This window comes from Sylvia atricapilla, chromosome 15, assembly GCF_009819655.1.
Source record: "Sylvia atricapilla isolate bSylAtr1 chromosome 15, bSylAtr1.pri, whole genome shotgun sequence".
In the NCBI taxonomy this organism is placed as follows: Eukaryota; Metazoa; Chordata; class Aves; order Passeriformes; family Sylviidae; genus Sylvia; species Sylvia atricapilla.
The window spans coordinates 6,666,775-6,683,154 of record NC_089154.1 but is presented as its reverse complement, the minus strand read 5'-3'; the positions used below and the strand labels follow the sequence as shown (position 1 = coordinate 6,683,154).

Sequence of the window (16,380 nt, the reverse complement as noted above, 5' to 3'; positions counted from 1 at the left end):
TTATTGTATAGCCCTGAACAGTAATCAAGATAAATTATCTCCAGCTAATCATCCCAAGAGAGTCTGTGTGTGGTTTGAACAAGCCTTGATCAAAAAGCAGTTCATGACAAAAGTTAAATATGATTTTTGGGGATCTCTCAGCTGCGGTGCCGGGCCACCAGTGCCTCCAATCCCTGAGTTTTCCCAGAGTTTAACAGATCCCAGTGGGATGGGTTGGGATGGGCAGGAAATCCCTGGAAGGGCTGGGCCCCGTGTTTTTGCCTTGCCAGAGCAGTCAGCATCACTGCTGCTTGTACTACAGGGAGTAAATCACTAGTAAGGACCTGTGAAAATCTGTCCTCCTTCAGCCAAAAATGACCAAACCCTGGGCTGGCATCAAACGTGGACGAATCTCTTCCCTTTCCTGGGTTTCTGCTCTCCAGCAGGGGCTGCCCAGGGCTCTTTCCCTGGGCTGGAGGGAGGAATGAGCAGGGTGGGAGGTGCTGAGGGGGGTCACAGCAGCAGAATTCTCCCCACAGTGGCGGCCAGCACGGGCACGAGGCAGGAGCAGAGCCTGGATCCTGATCCTGCAGGGAGAACACAGGGCACTCTTCATTTCATGCAACAAAACCTTTCAATCTCCTCATTTCAAAGTGCTTGGGGTATTAAAAACAAAAAAAACAAAACAAAACAAAAAAAACCCAAAACAAACAAACAAACAAACAACAAAAACCCAACAAAACAAAACAAAACAAAAAACAACACCCAAACTTTTCTGATAAATGTGTCACATTCCATGGCAGCTTCATGGAGTATTTAAATCCGGGTAATTTCTTACAAGGTAAGAAAATTTCCAGTGACACTGGATTCCCTTGGTTCCCCTGCAGGTGCCCAGTCTGTGCTCTCTCAGTAAAAGTTTAAAAAATAAAATCTGGATTCTCCAGCTTGCAGTGGAGCAGCTGGGCAGGGCTGTGGGGCTCAGAAGGTGATGAGACACCTTGCACAGAACCTGAGGGCAGCTCCAGATAAATTTATATAACACATTTTAAAGAAAAAAATTTACATTTATGTCTGCGTGCTAATAAGAGTTCATTAATTGTGGCTTTGTCTTGTAAAGTTGGCACATTTTCTATTTTTAAAAAGCTTTTAAAAGGTTAATATTAACATCTAATATTAACATATTAGATGTTAATTTTTTAACATATTAAAAATACGTTAGCAAATACTTTTAAAAGTATTTGCTGACATGTTACTGAATGCAAGAGGAGGTGGAATTGAATTTTTCAGCCAGCTAACACTCTGATTTAGCTGTTTTAGAGCTACTGCTGAACTGAGCTGTGGTAGCAAGACAGATAAAATCCAGTCAGCCACGTCCCCACCAGGGACTGAATCCCACCGGGAACGAGGGGGCTCAGCCATCCTCATCCTCCTCACCCTCCCCATCATTCCCAGGCCTTTCCCGAGTCCCAGCAGCTCCAGCTCACCTGGCTCAGGGGGCTGCAGGTTGATGTAGCCGTTGGGTGTTGCTGCGGGAGGCTCTGGAACATTCCCAGGGCTGGGCTTGGTGCTGGAGGGGGGCTTTGGGGGGGAGCTGGGCTGGCACGGCACGGCCGGGGGGGACACGGTGGAGCTGGGAATGGGGGGGACTGGGGTGGCCCCTGGGGCTGTGGGGGACTGAGGGACAGGGGGGACACTGGGAGAAGAGGAGAGGTTGGGGACACTGGTGACAGTGGGAGAAGTGGAGTTGGAGACAGAGGTGACAGTGCTGTGGGTGGCAGGGGGAGAAGTGGGATTGGAGACAGTGGTGACAGTGGCAGCAGAGGTGGGGTTGGGGACAGATGTGACAGTGGGAGCAGAGGAGGGGTTGGGGACAGGGGTGGCAGTGGCAGTAGAACAGGGGTTGGGGACAGTGGTGGCAGTGGGAGCAGAGGTGGAATTGGGGATGGGGGTGACAGTGCTGAGTGCAGTGGCAGCAGAGGAGGACTGAGAGACAGGAGTGACCGTGGGAGCAGAGGAGGGGTTGGGGACAGTGGCAGCAGAGGAGGGGTTAGGGACAGAGGTGGCAGTGGGAGCAGAGGAGGGGTTAGGGACAGGGGTGGCAGTGGGAGCAGAGGAAGGGTTAGGGACAGGGGTGGCAGTGGGAGCAGAGGAGGGGTTGGGGACAGTGGTGACGGTGGGAACAGAGGAGGGCTTGGGGACAGTGGTGTGGGTGGTACCAGTCAGGTTAGTGCCAACACTAGTGCTGGTGGTGGCCCCGGAGGTGACAGCAGTGACTGGGGTGGCACTAGGGCTGCTGGTGGCCGGGGAGGTGACAGCGGAGGAGGTGACAGCCAGGGACGTGGCTCTGTCTGTGGTGACAGCCTGGTGGGTGGAGCAAGGGGCTGCGGTGGTCAGAGCGGGACGGGCAGTGGGGGTGGCAGTGGGGACAGTGGGGGTGGCAGTGGGGACAGGCGGGGTGACAGGGGGGACAGGGGGACCCCCAGTGTGTGTGGAGGTGTCTGGGGGGCTCAGGGTGCTCGGGGTGGGGGTGCTGGGGGCAACCGTGCTCGGCTGAGGGGTCGAGTGGCTGCTGATGGCAGTGGGGGTGGGGACAGTGACACTGGCCGGGGGGTGAGGAGGGGTGGGGACAGTGGCTGTGGAAGTGACACTGGCCAAGGTGGTGGGGACAGTGGGGAGAGTGGTGGCACTGACTGAGGTGGCACTGGGGACAGGGGGGAGAGTGGTGAACACAGGGGTGACATTAGCTGAGGTGACAGGGTGAGGAGAGGTGGGGACTGTGGCTATGGAGGTGACACTGTTTGGGGTGGTGGGCACAGGGGAGGTGACAGTGGCAGGGGTGGTGACGCTGGAGGTGGCAGTGGTTGGGGTGGTGACACTGGAGGTAGCAGTGGCCGGGGTGGTGACACTGGAGGTGGCAGTGGTTGGGGTGGTGACACTGGAGGTGGCAGTGGCCAGGGTGGTGACACTGGAGGTGGCAGTGGTTGGGGTGGTGACACTGGAGGTGGCAGTGGCTGGGGTGGTGACACTGGAGGTAGCAGTGGCCGGGGTGGTGACACTGGAGGTGGCAGTGGTTGGGGTGGTGACACTGGAGGTGGCAGTTGCTGGGGTGGTGACACTGGAGGTAGCAGTGGCCGGGGTGGTGACGCTGGAGGTGGCAGTGGCCGGGGTGGTGACACTGGCGGTGGCAGTGGCGGGGGAGGTCCCCGTGGGCTCGGGCAGCCCTCCCTCCAGGCCGATTCCCAGCACACAGTCCAGCTCTCTCTGGAGCTGCCTTTGCACCCAGCTCACCACCCAGGGCTCGTGCTCAGCCTTCTTCAGCTCAGGGAGGTTCTCCCCCAGCAGATTTTTCACGTCAGTGACGCTGAGTTTCTGCAACACACACACACCCCCCAGCCCCTCCGTTCGCCCTCACAGCCCCCAGTGCTTTGCTGACGGGGCTGCAGAGCAACTAAAACTTCCTAAAGAACAGTTCTAAAGGTGAGAAAGTGGAGAACTGGTGGTTTGGTTGGGCTCTGACCTCTGCTCCCCCTGCTCAGCCCTCAGCCAGCCCAGCCCTGCCCTGGGGAGAGGGGACAGCAGCATCCCAGGGCTGTACCTGGAATTCCTGGGGATTCAGGGTGAGGAATATGTCCCAATCCATGTTTGTGACACCAGCATTAGCCAAGGCCTTCAGATCCTCTGCTGGAGCTCCACCTTAAAGAGAGTGCAGGGGACACCTGGAGATGTGCAAAACCATTCCAGCACTTCTGGGGAGGATTTGGGGAGGTTCTGGATGCTGCCAGATCTGTCTGTGGCTGAGAAGAGACTAAAACCTGGTAGAGGGGATGCACCTACCCAGGTAGGGCCGGATCCTGCAGTAATAGGGGCCAGGGGTGCTGGCCAGGCTGGCAAAGGCCTCCCGAGCCTTCCCATAGAGCAGATCCTTCTTGGTTTGGGAGCACGAGGAGATGTTTAACTGCCCTGCAGTCCTGGAAGGGGGACACAGGTCAGCAGCCCCCCAAACTGCAGAGAAATGGTTCTGGTGGCTGGCAGGGATATCCCTGCTCATGGTCCTGGGGCTCAGGTGGGATCTGGGATTGGGACACGGTGATCCCACTGTGCTGATTGGGGATGGGGAGATCCACCACGGAGCTGGGGGTCTTCCATCTCACCAGCCACGTCCCCACAGCCCCTCTCAGGGCTGAGCAGCATCCCCAAAAATCAGCTCACTCGATGGCTCCAGCAGGGATCTCCTGGATCTGCTCCTCCTGCAGCCTGCACAGGTATTTGCCTCCAATTTCCTGGAGCAGGGGCCCTGTCCAGGAGCCCCCCAGGGCCAGGTACCTGCTGAACAGCTGCTGCACCTGAGGGGCACAGGGCACATGAGGGGCACAGGCAGGGAAGGGAGATGCTCCTGGTAAGGATGGCAGCGTTGCCACCCCCCAAAAAAACCCCACAATCCCTCTTCCACCCTGAGCTGGGCTGGGACCGTTTGGGCTCCTCATCACCCATCCCCTTCCGCTGCCGTGGATTGACCTGGGAATCCTCCCAGCGTCCTCCCGAGGAGCTGAGCAGGGCTGTGATGGTGTCACTGCTTGTCACTGGCCACTGGCTCATCTCCTGCTCCGTGTACAGGTAGGACAGCGGCCCCAGGCGCTTCAGCTGCTCCTCCGGGATCCCTGATGGGAAAGACTGTGGGGCAAGGGAAAACAGGGCAGGGAAGAGGGTGAGGGAAGGGAAAACAAGGCAGGAATGAGTGCCAAGAACCCACTCAAGCATCTTCACCCCTGTTCCCACAGTGGGTCCTGCCCATCCCGGCTCCTGCCTTGTGTCACCCATTACCTCATCCACCTTCTTTTTCAGGACCTTGGAAGCCTGAATGGTGACTGGCTCTACCAGCACAGCCTCCAGGTTTTCTATTAACACCTCATTGCTCAGACACAGGTCCAGCTCTTCCGGGGAGAGGAGGGAGACGGTGTCGATGTTGCTGGCGGTGACCGGCCCGAACTCGCAGCCTGAAGGCAAGGAATTGTGTCAGGCAATTGGGGTGTGTGTCCGTATGTCCCTTTCCCACCTGGCTCAGAGCCCCTTGGAGGAGCCTGGTGAAGGACAGGGAGTCACTGCTCTCATGGCCTGGTCCCCAATCCCCAATCATTTGCTGTCCTTCCCTAAAGTTATTCCTGAAGAACCTGGTGATGTTTTGCAGCCTATTTGTGCTTTGTCCTGTCAAAGGCAACTCAAAGCGCTCCTTCAAAGCGCATCCTCTGCTCCTGCCCTGGTGCTGGCGCTGCCTGGGCACTGTCCCACTGTCCCAGCTCCTTCCTGAGTGCTGCCAGGTAAGAGCAAACCCCTCCCTGTGAAGGACATTTCCCCACTTCCCCAGTTTATGGGAATCCCAGATTTCTGCCTGGTCTCTCCTGGAGCTCCCAGATGCCAAGCAGCCCCGGGGGTTTTGCCCTCCCAGAGCTCCGGACCGGCCGGAGGGAAGGGAAACACTCACTGCCCGAGCTGCGCTTCAGCCTGGGACGGGCGGCGGCTGCGAGCGCCCGGAGGAGGAGCAGGGATTTCTCCCGCTGGGAACGGCCCTGGCTGATGTAGGCGGCAGCGATGCTGCTCCTGAAATCCTCCCGGGCTGCCTGCGGGGACAGAGGGCGCTGGGACCGGAGGGGACAATGACAGAGGGTGCTGGCATCGGGGGGACAGGGACAGAGGGTACTGGCACAGGGACAGAGGGGACGGAATCCTGGGTCCCCCAGTCTCAGAGCTGACCTCTCTGCTGCTCATGTCCCCCGAGGAGGGACCTTACCTCGCCCACCAACCTCAGCGTGGTCTGGTTCAAGGCCAGCACGAGCGGCCCCAAATCCTGCAGAGTCTGTAAATCCCAGCTGGAAGGATCCCTGCGGCAGCAGAGGAAGGACCAGCTGAGCATCCCGGTGGTGGCCCACCCCTCCGGGAGCAGGAAGGCTCCTCACCCGTAGGCTGTGGTCCCCGAGAGGAGCAGGGCATTGAGGGCGTCCCGCTGTGGCCCCGTCAGCGCCGGGCAGAGCTTCAGCTTGTCCAGGATGTTGGGATCCGAGGCCGCGATGGTGCCCGGCTCCAGGTCACACACCGAGTCCCCGAGGCTGTACAGATCATGAAAATGTCCCCTAAAATCAGTGCCAGGGTGCTGCCACCCCCAGGGCCCGGTGGGTGCCCCCCATATCCCGGGATTTGGGGTTCAGCCGGGGCGAGGCTCCCGCGGCAGCCGCGTGGAAGGAGGAGAATTCTCTGTGTTTTTGTTTCTGCAGGAGCCCAACCCGTCGGAATCCCAGCACGGAACCGGCTGCGCAGGGCTGTAAATCCTCTCCAGCCCCAGTGACCCAGCACGGCAGCAGATGTGGGATAAACTCAAATTCACCCCTCTGGACGCCCCCTCCCATCCTCCGAGTCCCCGCCGGGGCCGGGACTTACTGGGGATGCTCAGCGCTGGACAGGACGGCTCCGAGGATCAGAGCAGCCTGAGGAGAGGACGGAGGACTCTCAGCCCCGGTAAGGAAAGGGAATGAGGGATTTGAGATGCAGGGAATGGGATCCGAGGCGGCTGCAGCACCCAGACTGCTGCCCGTGGGAGCAGCAACTCCAGGGGAACAGCCAGAAGCTGCACTCGGGGCCACTCGTGGGGACAAAAGCCATCGCAGCCACTCTCAGGAGCGGGGACACTCGGGTGAGTATGTACCCGCCTGCCTGGAGCTGGGTGTGGAAGCAGGGTGTGGAGCTGAGGGATGGGACAAGGACATGGGGACATGGGGACAGCAGGGAGGTGGCGGCTGTGCCGCCCTGGAACTGAGCGCTGGGGGAGTGAGTGGTGGCACCTCTGGAATTTTGGGAAAGCCCTGGCACGGCGGGAGCCAGCAGAGCCGGCAGGGACTCACCGCTGTGGCTCTCACCAGGTCTGCGGAGACACCTGCAAGGAGGGAGGAGCAGGTCAGGAAACATCCGCGGGTTTATGAATTAGGGTTTGTTCCAAGCAGCTCCAGGTTTAAAGCCCGGGAAGAGCCTTTCCTTTGCTAATTTAATGTTTAGGAAATGCTGCGGGTCGCTATGAAGAGAGCAGCCCCCGGCTCCCTCCAGAAGGGTGTGCAAGACAAAAAGGGATAAATCCATCCCTGGAAATCAGATGCTGAGAGGGGCAGGAGGCAGAGCCCTGGGAGTGCCGAACCTAGCGGGATTGGGATGAGGAGCAGCACAGCTGGAGCATCCCTGCTGCCAGGGGATCCTGGGGCAGATTTTGGGGACAGGCTGTGACTCACGGAGGCAGAGGGTGGCGGCTGCCAGGGCTGGGGCTGCCCACACCATGGTGCTGGTGCCGGGGGTTTGTCCTTGGAGCGGGTCCGGAGAGCCGTGTGCCACACCTGGAATTCTGGAAGGTGCTGGGGCCGATTCTGTCACCCAGCCCTGGGGCTGGAGCTGTTCCACACTCCAGTCAGTGCTGGGGAACAGCTCTGGAGGTCCTGGGGCTGATTCTGTCACCCAGCCCTGGGGCTGGAGCTGTGGGGTCAGGGCTTTCACTGTGCCCACCCCGTCTCTGTGATGCTGCCCAGACTCCCCCCAAGACCACGGGAGAGGTTTTTAATCCTACAGAACAGAAAAGAGGATTTTCCTCACCCATTATTACAAGAAACTTCACAATTGTCTTGCAGGGACAGGGCCCCACTCCATCCCCCAGCTCCTCACCAGCACAGACTGGGAGAAATCCAGTGTAAGGCAGTGGGGGAGCCCAGCACGTGTTCCCCACCCCTCCACATCCCTCAGGGGCATTTCCTGATAGAAAATCAATCCCTGCTCCTGAAATTCCCTCGGGGCTGCCCACAGCAATCCGTTATCGCCGTTTGACCTCAACGCAAGGAATTTCCCTCCTTAAATCTCTTTTTTTTTTCCCCTCAAATCCTACCGTGGCTGTGCCGAGCCGCTCTCCTCCTCCTCGTCCGGGGGGATTGGGCTGCGGGATGGGAGGACTCGGCCGGGAAGGTGCTCCCGGGGCTGCGATGGGGCTGGGCAGCGCCGGGAGCGCTCGGCACTTTATCTGTGCGGGGTGGGGATGTCGCTCCGCACACGGGGTGTGACGGGGCAGTTTCTCAACTCTGTTTTGCCAGGCTCCTTCCCTTCTCTCCGGTTTTGCTTTGGGATTGTTTCCTACTTCTCGGTAAAGGGTGACTTTGAGCTCTGGGTTCAGCTGAACCCAAAGTGAACCCAGAAGGAGTTAAAGCCTCTGCTTTGGGAGTTTCGGTGCTCCTGAGAGGGATCAAGGTGCTCCTGGTGAGGGGAGAACCTTTAGAGCTGCTCAGGGGTTGTTCTATAGGGATGCAGAACAGACTGAGCTCAGTGATGGGTTCAGCCCCTGTGTCTCTCCTTTTTCCCTGGATCACAGCCAATCCCATCCCCTTGTTTTTTCAGCTTTTCCCCTGACCATGCTCCAAAATGCTGTCGGGCACGTGCCATGAAGGATGAGACCAAAACCAAAGGAACCAAATCCTTCCCGAGGCTCTGAGATGACAACCTGGAGGTTGAGCTGTGAGCAGAAACGTTACCTGAGCGTTTATCCCGGGAAAAGGGAATGGTGGCTGGGCTGGAGCAGGGCTGCACCCCCCTCTCGGCCAGGTTTGGGGGTCCCAGCCCTAACTGAGGGTCCCTGCAGCTGCTGGCACAGTGCCAGGAGGGGACTGTCACCCCCAGTGTGTCCTGTCCCCAGCCCCGTCCCCCAACCGGTCCTGCAGCCCCGGGGCTGAGCCGACGCCCGTGGGTGTTGCTGGTTTCTATTTTGGAAGGATTTACTGTAAAAATAGCTCCTGTCGGGGCAGTAAAATTACAGAAACTTGTTTGCTATGAGGCTGCTGGAGAGACACAGCCCCTGCCCCGGGCTGGCTGGACAGAGGTGGCTGCAGCAGTAGGGCAGGGCCACCTCAGGGCCACTCTGGAGGTCACCGTGTGCACTGTGTCCCTGTGGGGATCAAAGCTGGCCCTGAAACCCCCTCAGGAGCTGCCACAGGAGGATCCACTCCCAACTTGAGCATGTGGAGGAGCTGTTCCTGGGGACATCCCCAGCTTGGCTGTGAGCTCTGGCTGGATCTGCCTGTGCCAGGAGGGCTGGAATGCTCCTCTCCCTAGACCAGCTGCCCTCTGCCCATGTCTGGTTAAAAAAAATCTCCCAGTCTTAAAGACTGCGATAATTCCTTCGGTCTTCAATCAGTTTTCCCTCTGCTCCAGCCTGAGGGATGAGTTCTGTGTTCAGGAGTTCCACAGAAATGTGGAATGGTTTGGGTTGGGAGGGACCTCAAAGCCCATCGAGTGTCACCCCTGCTCCGGGCAGGGACAACTTCCACTGTCCCAGGCTGCTCCAAGCCCCATCCAACCTGGCCTGGAACACTACCAAGGATTCAGGAGCAGCCACAGCTTCTCTGGGAATCTCTGCCAGGGCCTCCCCACCCTTCCAGACAGGAATTCCTTCCCAAAATCCCATCTAGCCCTGTTAGTTTGAAGCCATTCCCTGTGTCCTGTCCCTCCATCCCTTATTCAAAATTCCTCTTCAGCTCTCTGGAGCCCCTTTAGGCCCTGGAAGGGGCTTTGAGGTGTCCCTGGAGCCTTCCCTCCTCCAGGCTGGACAATCCCAGCTCTCCCAGCCTGGCTCCAGCGCCTTGGAGCATCCCATCAGCGGATCGTTCCTGGCGGCAGCTTTCCCTAAAGCCCCTCAGGCCTGGGGCTGCTCGCCACCTCCTTGCCAGGGACAGTCCCGGTATTCCCAAACCCGGAGCTTCTCTCCCGCTCTGATCTTTGGGGTGGGACATTGCCAGTGGCCGGTGCTGTCCCACAGGGCGGGGCAGTGACACCAGGCCCGCGTTACCACCGGCCATCCCTGTCACCAAACCCGGGAGGGCTCTGGGGCCGCTCATCCCGGTCAGGGGAGTGCCAGAATGAATCAATCCTACACAACAATCCTGCCGCTCACACTGAATTCCTGTCCCCACACTGAATTCCTGCCGCTCACACGACAGGTTGGCCGGGTGGGAGCCCCGGGGCCGGTCCTGCCTCATTCCTGGAAACCCCCGGGAGCGCGGGGATGGATCCAGAGAGCGGACAGTGAAGGGCAGAGACACGTTTAATACAGCAAATACACCAAAACTGGAAGTGCAGAGTGCGCAGGACATCACAGCCACACCACAGCGCCAGGGCACGAGAGGAGCCCCTGCCCCGCGGGCAGGAGGGGACAGGACGGGGACACGGCCACCTGGAAAACTCCCTCTGCAGGGTAAGGAAAATGCCTTTGGATCCGCGGCGTTGGGGAGAAGCAGCACGCAAAGGCTGGGGTGGGACGTGGGGGCTCCTCGATGCAAACACGGTGGGTTCGGGGTGCCAGCCCCATCCGCGTCCCCATGTCGCCACCGCGGGGAGGCGGAGTGTCCCCGGGACGTGCGGGATCTCCGCCGTCACTCTCCAGCACCTCCCGGTCGCGTCACCCCGCGGATCTTTGGCAAAACAGGTTCGTTGTGTTCGTTCGCAGGTCCCGGCCCCTCCCGGCAGCAGGGACGGGCAGGGACGGGAGCTGGCAGGAAGGACAAGGGGCTCCTGCTCCTCCAGCCCAGAGCCCACCGTGCCCGCTCCGGGCCCAGGGCTGCCACCTCAGGCCATCCCCACCCTGCAGCGGTGACACCAAGCCACAGAAGGAAGGGACACAGGGGGCAGGTGATCCAATTCCACCCCACCCACCCCCGGGGGATTTTGGTGACTTGCAGGATTTCAAGGATTTTTTTTTCCCCCGCCCCGTGTTTATCCACAAGGAGAGAGGGCTGTGACTTTTAATTCTCCCTCAGGGTGGGAATATCAGATCTGTGAATCACATCAGGTGCGTTTTACACGGGATGGGGCTGGTGAGGTGACAGCTCTGGGTCCTTGAAAGCCCTGGGATGGCTCCAGCCCTTCTGTCCCTCCCCAGCTGTCCTGTCCTCATTTCCAAATGTCCCCCAGGGGCTGCAGAGGGTTAAACGCAAAGCAGGATGACCAGCAAAGCAAGGGCACTTCCAAGGAAATTTCTTGGCATCTGTCAGAGCTGAGCTCCTGCCTGCTCTTCCCATCAGTTCTCAGCCTTTCTTTCAGCTTTATAAATCCTTTCCCTACTGCTCCAGAGCTTTCCCAAAGTGTCCAGCTGAAGGACCTGCCTGCAGGACCCTCTGGAAAGCTGCCAGGCAGGAGCCATCCTATGGGACCCACACAGGACACTGACCCCTCCTCACGTGGCTGAGCAGAAAGGGATTTGTGTCCTCTGACCTCTCTCAGCAGGGATAAAAGCAGGAAAGGCAGTGCTAGTAGAAGGAATAATAAAATCCATTAAAAAAGCTTTGGGCTGCTGGCTCTCTGACCATAGAAGTACTAAAAATACCTCATTCCTGAGACCACCCATATTTTACAAACCCTAAAAGACTAGATTCTCTTCCTAGAAAATTGAAAAAATTTAAAATCTTTTGGTATCAACTCCTTCACCTTCAGCAAACCTTTAAAAAGCCCTCAGGTGGGCTGAGGGAGGGAGGGGGTGAGGAGCAGGGACCTTTCCATGCCCATCCCAGCCCAGTTTCACAGGACACCTTGGGACTGGGGGACTATCAGTGTCCCCACAATGTGCTCCAGCCCCCAGCCTCCCACAGACACAGCAGCTGCAGTGAGGGAATGGGACAGGGGAACACAGACACTGGAGCTGCACCTGGCTGCAATTGTGCATCCAAGCATGGAAAGGCTGTGGGAATGTCCATGGCCAAGCAGTGTCCAGTGTGCCCAGGACAGGGATTGAAAGCTTTGGGGTCACTCTAAGCTGGAATGTGACACTGACTCTGCTGCTGAGACCCAGGATTGGGACAAGGATATCCTGTGGCCAGCTGGATGATGGACATTCCAAAAAAACCCCACCTCAGCCGCTCCTAAAATCCACCTGATGCTAGCCCCAGGAGTGAGGGAAGCCATACAGGGAGTGCAGGTGTGGAGGGTCCATGGGGACCCCCTGGGACAGGGATGCAGCTGGAAATGCAGGGATGTGCTCCGTGCTCACTCCAGAGCCCACTCAGCCAACCACTGCTCGCACTGCACCCGCTGCTCCTCCGTCTCCTCCCTCCTGCCTTCACTCCCTGCTTCCTCCTCTGCGGCAGCTTCCTGCCTCTCCTCCTCCTCCTCTTTCTGTGTCCCCTTGTCCTTGAGCTCCTGGATGACATCCTCCAGCCTCTGGGTGACATGCTGGGGCACCCAGTTGCTGTCCATGGCGGTGACGAAGGGGTCGGGCGCGCACACCTCGATCAGCTCCTTCCCGGTGGGAATGCGCAGGTAGTAGGCATGGAGCATCATCCTGTAGGGATTGCTGTCCTGCCTGCGGCTGTAGGTGAAGTCCCCCACGATGGGGTGGCCGATGGCACTGCAGTGAACCCGCAGCTGGTGAGTCCTCCCTGAGGGGAGAGCGGGAAATCAGCGGCTGGGAATTCCCCAATCCCTCCTTCGGGGCATGGTGACAATATGGGAACCAAGGACAGGGAACTCCTGAATCTCTCCTTTGGGCCGTGGTGACAACAGGGAATCAAGGACAGGGAATTCCTGAATCCCTCCTTCGGGGCATGGTGACAATAGGGAACCAAGAGACAGGCAATTCCTGAATCCCTCTTTCAGGGCATGGTGACAATACACATAATGGAATTTGTCTGCCTCAGCATGGCAGTTCTCAGCTTCCCTCATCCCTTTCCAGGCTCTGCTCCACTCCAGAGCTGCCCCTGTCCCCACCTGTCAGTGGCTGCAGCAGCACTTTGGTGACGGGGTCTCCGCTGTAGGATCCATGTTCCAGCACCATCAGCTCCGACTGGCACGGCTTGGGATTCTCACAGCCTGCAAGGAGATGCACAGGGGGTTTGTGACGGCCCAGCACACCCCTGGGGGTGTGGGCAGAGCAGGGGCTGGGGCTGCTCACCCTCTGTGCCCTCGATGCACATCATGTGGGTCATGCCCTCCGTGGTGTTCTTCCCGATGGCGTAGCGGATCGTCATCCGGCTCTGGCTCACGTGGCCCCTCACCTGGGGGCAGGAATGTGGACACTGAGCCCTGTGCTCCTCACCCATCCCCTGATGACAGGAATCATGGAATCACAGCAAGGGTGGGGTTGGAAGGACCTTAAAGCCCATCCATTTCCCCAAGCCCAGCTCCTTGTCAGGGCTAGGGACACCTTCTGCTATCCCAGGTTGCTCTAAGCCCCATCCAAGCTAGCCTTGGATGCTTCCAGGGATCCAGAGGCAGCCACAGCTTCTCTGGGCACCCTGTGCCAGAATTCCTTCCTAATGCCCAGCCTAACCCTACTCTCTGGCAGTGGGAAGCCATTCCCTGTGTCCTGTCCCTCCCTGTCCTTGTGCAAATCCCTCTCCAGCTCTCTTGGAGCCCCTTTAGGCTCCAACTCTGAGTCCTTCTCTTCTCCAGCTTAACACCTTCAACTCCCTCAGCTTGTCCTCAGGGCAGAGGTGTACAGGAACACCAGAGGCCAAGGCAGGAGGGGGCAGGGAGGGCTCACCAGGGCCAGGTAGGCTTTGGTCACCAGGCGCTCCTTGAAGCACTTGTAGGCACTTCCCGCCGCCGCTTTGTTGAGTGCCACGCACAGGGCCCCGCTGGTGGAGAAATCCAGCTGGTGGCAGAACCTGGGAAGGACACGGGGGTGAAGGAGCGCCCTGGGGATCTCAGGAGCGCCCCCAGCTGAGGGCAGAGCCGGGCTCCGTGCCCAGGCGCTCACCTGAAGCCGTAGTAGGTGTCGGGGTCGGCCAGCTCGGGGAAGCGGTGCTTGAGCTGGCTCTGCAGGGTCAGTGTCTCGTACCACATCTTGCTGTCGATGCGCAGGTCCCAGTGCTTGTTGACCACGATGAAGTCGGAGCTCTGGTACAGGATGGAGAGGTTGTCGATGGTGCCCGGCTCCATGGCCAGCGCCCTGCAGGGGAGAGAGAGGGGGAATCGGGATGAGTGGGATGGGCACCCTGCGCTGGGCACAGCACCCCGGGACGGACAGGGAGCAGGGCCCGGAGGTGCGACACCCCAGCAGGGAACGGAGATATCCCGGTGCTGCCGAGGCACCAGCGTCACCCGCAGCACTGCCGTCCCCCAGCCTCACCGCTGTCACACCATGCGGACGCGGCTCCCACAGCGGTACGGATGCTCCAGCCGCGCTCCAGCCGCCGCCGTGCCGATGTCACACCACACCGCGCGGCCCCGCCGCTGTCCCGGGACGCCCCGGCGCCACGCGTGGATGGCCCATCCCCGCCCCGCTGTCACGCCTGGGGGCCCCGCGGCCGCGCCGTGCTGGCTCTGCCCATCCCGACGGCGGCGATCGGCCTCGCCCCGCTCCGCGCTGCAGCCCGGCCGCGAGCGCGGCGGCTCCGCCGGAGGGCACGGGACAGAGGGGAGGGGACAGGCGACGCGGGGGCGGGGACACGCACGGCGGAGAGGACCCCGGACAGGACTGAAGTGACCGGGGGCAGGGCGGAGGAGACCCGAGACTCGGCTGAGGGGACCCGGGCAGGGCGGAGGTGACCCGGGACTCGGCCGAGGGGAGCCGGACCCGGCTGAGGAGACCCGCGCAGCGCCCCCGCCGCCCCGGCCCCGCCCACTCCCGGCAGCGCTCACATCGGCGTCCAATCAGCGCCGGCCCCGCCTTGGCTCACGCGCCCCTCGCCCAATCAGCGCAGGCCCCGCCTCCGCCCGCGAGCGTCGCGCCCAATCAGCGCCGGCCCCGCGGTGAGCGCGGGCGGAAGCGCGGCGGGCGCGGGGCCGGTGGCGGCGGGGCGGGCGCTGCCCATGGCGAACGCCGAGGATTTGCCCGAGGATTTGCTCCAGGATGTGCTCGAGTATGAAGCTGAGGATGGCTTCTACGAGCGCTTCGCCGCCGAGCTGGAGGTGCTGGCCGAGCTGGGAGGTGGGCGCTGCTGCGGCGCCGGGACGGGAGGCGGCGGAGAGAGAGAGGGAGCGGGCGGGACCGCGCTTTGCGCGCCCGTCCCGCCGCGGGTCCTCTCCGGTGACCGGCACCGTGGTCTGACCTCTCTTGCAGATGATCCATCCGCACCCGCCGGCCCCAAATCCTCCCAGTTCCGGGGCAAGAGGCAGCTGCCGGAGGAGCCCGAGCCCCGCGGGGGCACCAGCGCCAAGAAGAGGGACCGGGACTGTGTCCCCGCCGTGTCCCCGGCAGCATCCGAACCCCGCAGTAGGTTTGACCCGGTTCCCCGGGTGCTGCTGAGCCCTCTCCCCGCGCCCCGGGCGGTGCCGGCTGCCGGAGCCTGCCCGGTCCCTCAGCCGTGCTCTCCCCTTGCTCCAGCCCCGAAGCCGAAGCGGCAGCGCCTGGAAGCTGTGAAGAAACTGGATTTCGGTGTGGACCATGAGCTGGCTCCGGATGTCTCCTGGGATGGTGGCTCAGAGGCACCTCTGGCTCCCCACAACACCAGGTCGGGCCACCCTGAACCCCTTTTTTAACGGGAGAGAGGGTAAGAGCTCTTCCCCTGCTGAAGGAATTTGGGGTTTTCCAGCTCGAACCACCTGGAGATGAGTGGAATGATCCCCCTGCAGACCACCCCACCCTTGGAAAAGAAGAGGGTCCTGAGGAGGCCCCCTGTGCTGGAGGATTACATCAATGTGACATCCACCCAGGGCACCAGGGTCTTCCTGGTGCTGAGGGATGATCCCTGCAGGACAGGGCTGGAGGTGAGGACGGGTCTGGAGGCTGGTGTTGCTGCTCTGTGTGGTCTCCAGGTGTGTTCAGGAGGGGCCTGTCCCTGTGCTGTGTCCCTGCAGCTCCCGGATTCCCTGGGCTGGAACGCTCACAGGCCGCTGCACTTGCTGGGGGTTCCCTTCTCCTACCTGAAGGAGCAGGTGGATGAGGAGGTACCACATGTCCCAGACCTTCCCCTCTGACCCTGCTGGCTCCCAAATTCCTGTCCCCCAGCCATGGATTGGAAGGATGTCTCTGACCCCTCTCTGTGTTTGTGCCCAAGCGTCGCAGGCAGGTTCTGGAGGCCTCCCAGCAGCTGACAGAGGTCATAAACAGGTGAGATGTTGGGGTGAAATCCCTTCCCTGTCCCTGCCACGCTGCTGGATTCGCCTCCCAGTTGCTCTTTCAGGATCAAACTCTGGGGGACATGCAAGCAGAGGAGCCTTTTTGCCCTCATCACCCTCAGCTTGGGGTGGAATTCCCACCCTGCCCTGACTCCTGGGGTGGTTTGGGGTAAATTAATCCCATCCTGCAGCTGCCTGGGGAGTGAGGCCAGTGCTGAGAGCCCGGATCCCAGCATGGACACGGATCCAGCAGCTGAGGAGAAATCTGCATCCCACTGCCTCTGGGTGGACAAGTTCACCCCCCGGCGCTACATGGAACTGCTCAGTGATGATGTGAGGTGC

The 16,380-nt window shown here is 60.4% G+C and overlaps 3 protein-coding genes across 3 annotated transcripts in view; 1 reads left to right on the top strand and 2 right to left on the bottom strand.

The window, feature by feature from the left end:
- Nucleotides 1-492: 492 nt before the first annotated feature.
- On the bottom strand, nt 493-7,293 carry LOC136368255 (mesothelin-like protein). Its single transcript, XM_066330400.1, has 14 exons — nt 7,248-7,293; nt 6,870-6,901; nt 6,409-6,455; nt 5,931-6,080; nt 5,765-5,855; nt 5,459-5,594; nt 4,801-4,973; nt 4,495-4,650; nt 4,189-4,322; nt 3,814-3,947; nt 3,575-3,672; nt 3,200-3,348; nt 1,464-2,758; nt 493-566 (listed from the first exon to the last, which is right to left on the bottom strand). Exons 1-14 carry the CDS (start codon nt 7,291-7,293, stop codon nt 493-495), a joined length of 2,715 nt encoding a protein of 904 aa, XP_066186497.1.
- A 2,779-nt stretch (nt 7,294-10,072) lies between these two features.
- Nucleotides 10,073-14,438, bottom strand: RPUSD1 (RNA pseudouridine synthase domain containing 1). Its single transcript, XM_066329866.1, has 6 exons — nt 14,108-14,438; nt 13,736-13,927; nt 13,520-13,643; nt 12,929-13,031; nt 12,745-12,846; nt 10,073-12,416 (listed from the first exon to the last, which is right to left on the bottom strand). The coding sequence occupies exons 2-6, from the start codon at nt 13,915-13,917 to the stop codon at nt 12,025-12,027; spliced, it is 903 nt and encodes a 300-aa protein (XP_066185963.1). The 5' UTR covers nt 13,918-13,927; nt 14,108-14,438; the 3' UTR covers nt 10,073-12,024.
- A 352-nt stretch (nt 14,439-14,790) lies between these two features.
- Nucleotides 14,791-16,380, top strand: part of CHTF18 (chromosome transmission fidelity factor 18) — a 371,533-nt gene continuing 369,943 nt past the window's right edge. Inside the window, exons 1-7 of the mRNA XM_066330398.1 lie at nt 14,791-14,908; nt 15,041-15,193; nt 15,305-15,431; nt 15,513-15,687; nt 15,778-15,867; nt 15,978-16,030; nt 16,230-16,371. Coding sequence (XP_066186495.1) covers nt 14,791-14,908; nt 15,041-15,193; nt 15,305-15,431; nt 15,513-15,687; nt 15,778-15,867; nt 15,978-16,030; nt 16,230-16,371 — 858 coding nt within the window. The remainder of the gene's footprint in view (nt 14,909-15,040; nt 15,194-15,304; nt 15,432-15,512; nt 15,688-15,777; nt 15,868-15,977; nt 16,031-16,229; nt 16,372-16,380) is intronic.

Coding starts and splice junctions, on each gene's coding strand:
- LOC136368255 (XM_066330400.1), bottom strand. CDS start 7,293: ATGGTGTGGGCAGCCCCAGCCCTGGCAGCCGCCACCCTCTGCCTCC. Junction 4,974..5,458: donor GCTGAAGCGCAGCTCGGGCA/GTGAGTGTTTCC, acceptor CCTTGCCTTCAG/GCTGCGAGTTCGGGCCGGTC. Junction 3,948..4,188: donor ATCCCTGCTGGAGCCATCGA/GTGAGCTGATTT, acceptor TCCCCCTTCCAG/GACTGCAGGGCAGTTAAACA.
- RPUSD1 (XM_066329866.1), bottom strand. CDS start 13,917: ATGGAGCCGGGCACCATCGACAACCTCTCCATCCTGTACCAGAGCTCC. Junction 12,847..12,928: donor GTGCATCGAGGGCACAGAGG/GTGAGCAGCCCC, acceptor ATCTCCTTGCAG/GCTGTGAGAATCCCAAGCCG. Junction 12,417..12,744: donor GCTGCTGCAGCCACTGACAG/GTGGGGACAGGG, acceptor CTCTCCCCTCAG/GGAGGACTCACCAGCTGCGG.